The following is a 689-nucleotide window of genomic DNA, read 5'->3' as shown; positions in this document are numbered from 1 at the left end:
TCTCACTTCTAACCAAGTGACAGAGTGCAGAAGGTCCCTGACAATTGCTGAGAATACTTTAGCGTTCCTCAGGTTTATGATCATGTGATTTATCTTCTGAATCGGTTTCAAACTTCCTGGCTCATACTGACTGAGATTGCCACCCTCAATCCATAAATACTGGAGAACTGAAATGCCCTCAAAGTTTCCCTGCCTTATTGTGGAAAACTGTGGGTTGCCCAGGTGGAGAGAGCTCAGGTTCCTCAGGCCAGAAAACAGGGAGCTTTCCCCCAGGTCTCTGTAGGAGTTCCCTTGAAGGTGGAGCTGCTGGAGGGAAAGGAGGTGACCAAACCATGCAGGGGACAAGTGAGCCAGGCTGTTATTTGACAAGTCCAAGAGCTCCAGTTTCCCAAGGAAGCGAAACGAGTCCTCATCTATTGAGCTGATTGTGTTGGACTGCAGCAGCAGGGCTCTCAGGTTCACAGCCTGCTGCAGATCCTGGGATCGGATGTGCTTGATCCTGTTGTGGGACAGGTTTAATGTTACGATTTTGTCTGTGAGTTCTTGGGGAATGAAATCCAAGCCCATGAAAGAGCAGTTGCAAAGCTCAGAGGCATCACATGATGGACAACTTTGCTTCAGCACTTGTTCTTCAGAGAGGTTTACAGCTAACACCATGTAGAGGGCCCACACTTGCCAGGAATGTTTAG

General features: G+C 48.5%; 1 protein-coding gene across 1 annotated transcript; it reads right to left on the bottom strand.

Moving 5' to 3' along the window:
• Window positions 1–6: 6 nt before the first annotated feature.
• LOC104395938 (toll-like receptor 2 type-1) lies at window positions 7–499 on the bottom strand (the record flags this gene model as incomplete). Its single annotated transcript, XM_010005698.1, is given in 2 exon segments — window positions 7–456; window positions 458–499. Coding segments are annotated over 2 exon segments (492 nt in total), but the record flags the coding sequence as incomplete, so codon positions are not given.
• Window positions 500–689: the final 190 nt, after the last annotated feature.

Source organism: Chaetura pelagica, unplaced genomic scaffold (genome assembly GCF_000747805.2).
Source record: "Chaetura pelagica isolate M959 unplaced genomic scaffold, ChaPel_1.0 C11086863, whole genome shotgun sequence".
In the NCBI taxonomy this organism is placed as follows: domain Eukaryota; kingdom Metazoa; phylum Chordata; class Aves; order Apodiformes; family Apodidae; genus Chaetura; species Chaetura pelagica.
Note: the sequence above shows the minus strand (reverse complement) of the source record. Positions and strands in the feature narration are given on the sequence as shown.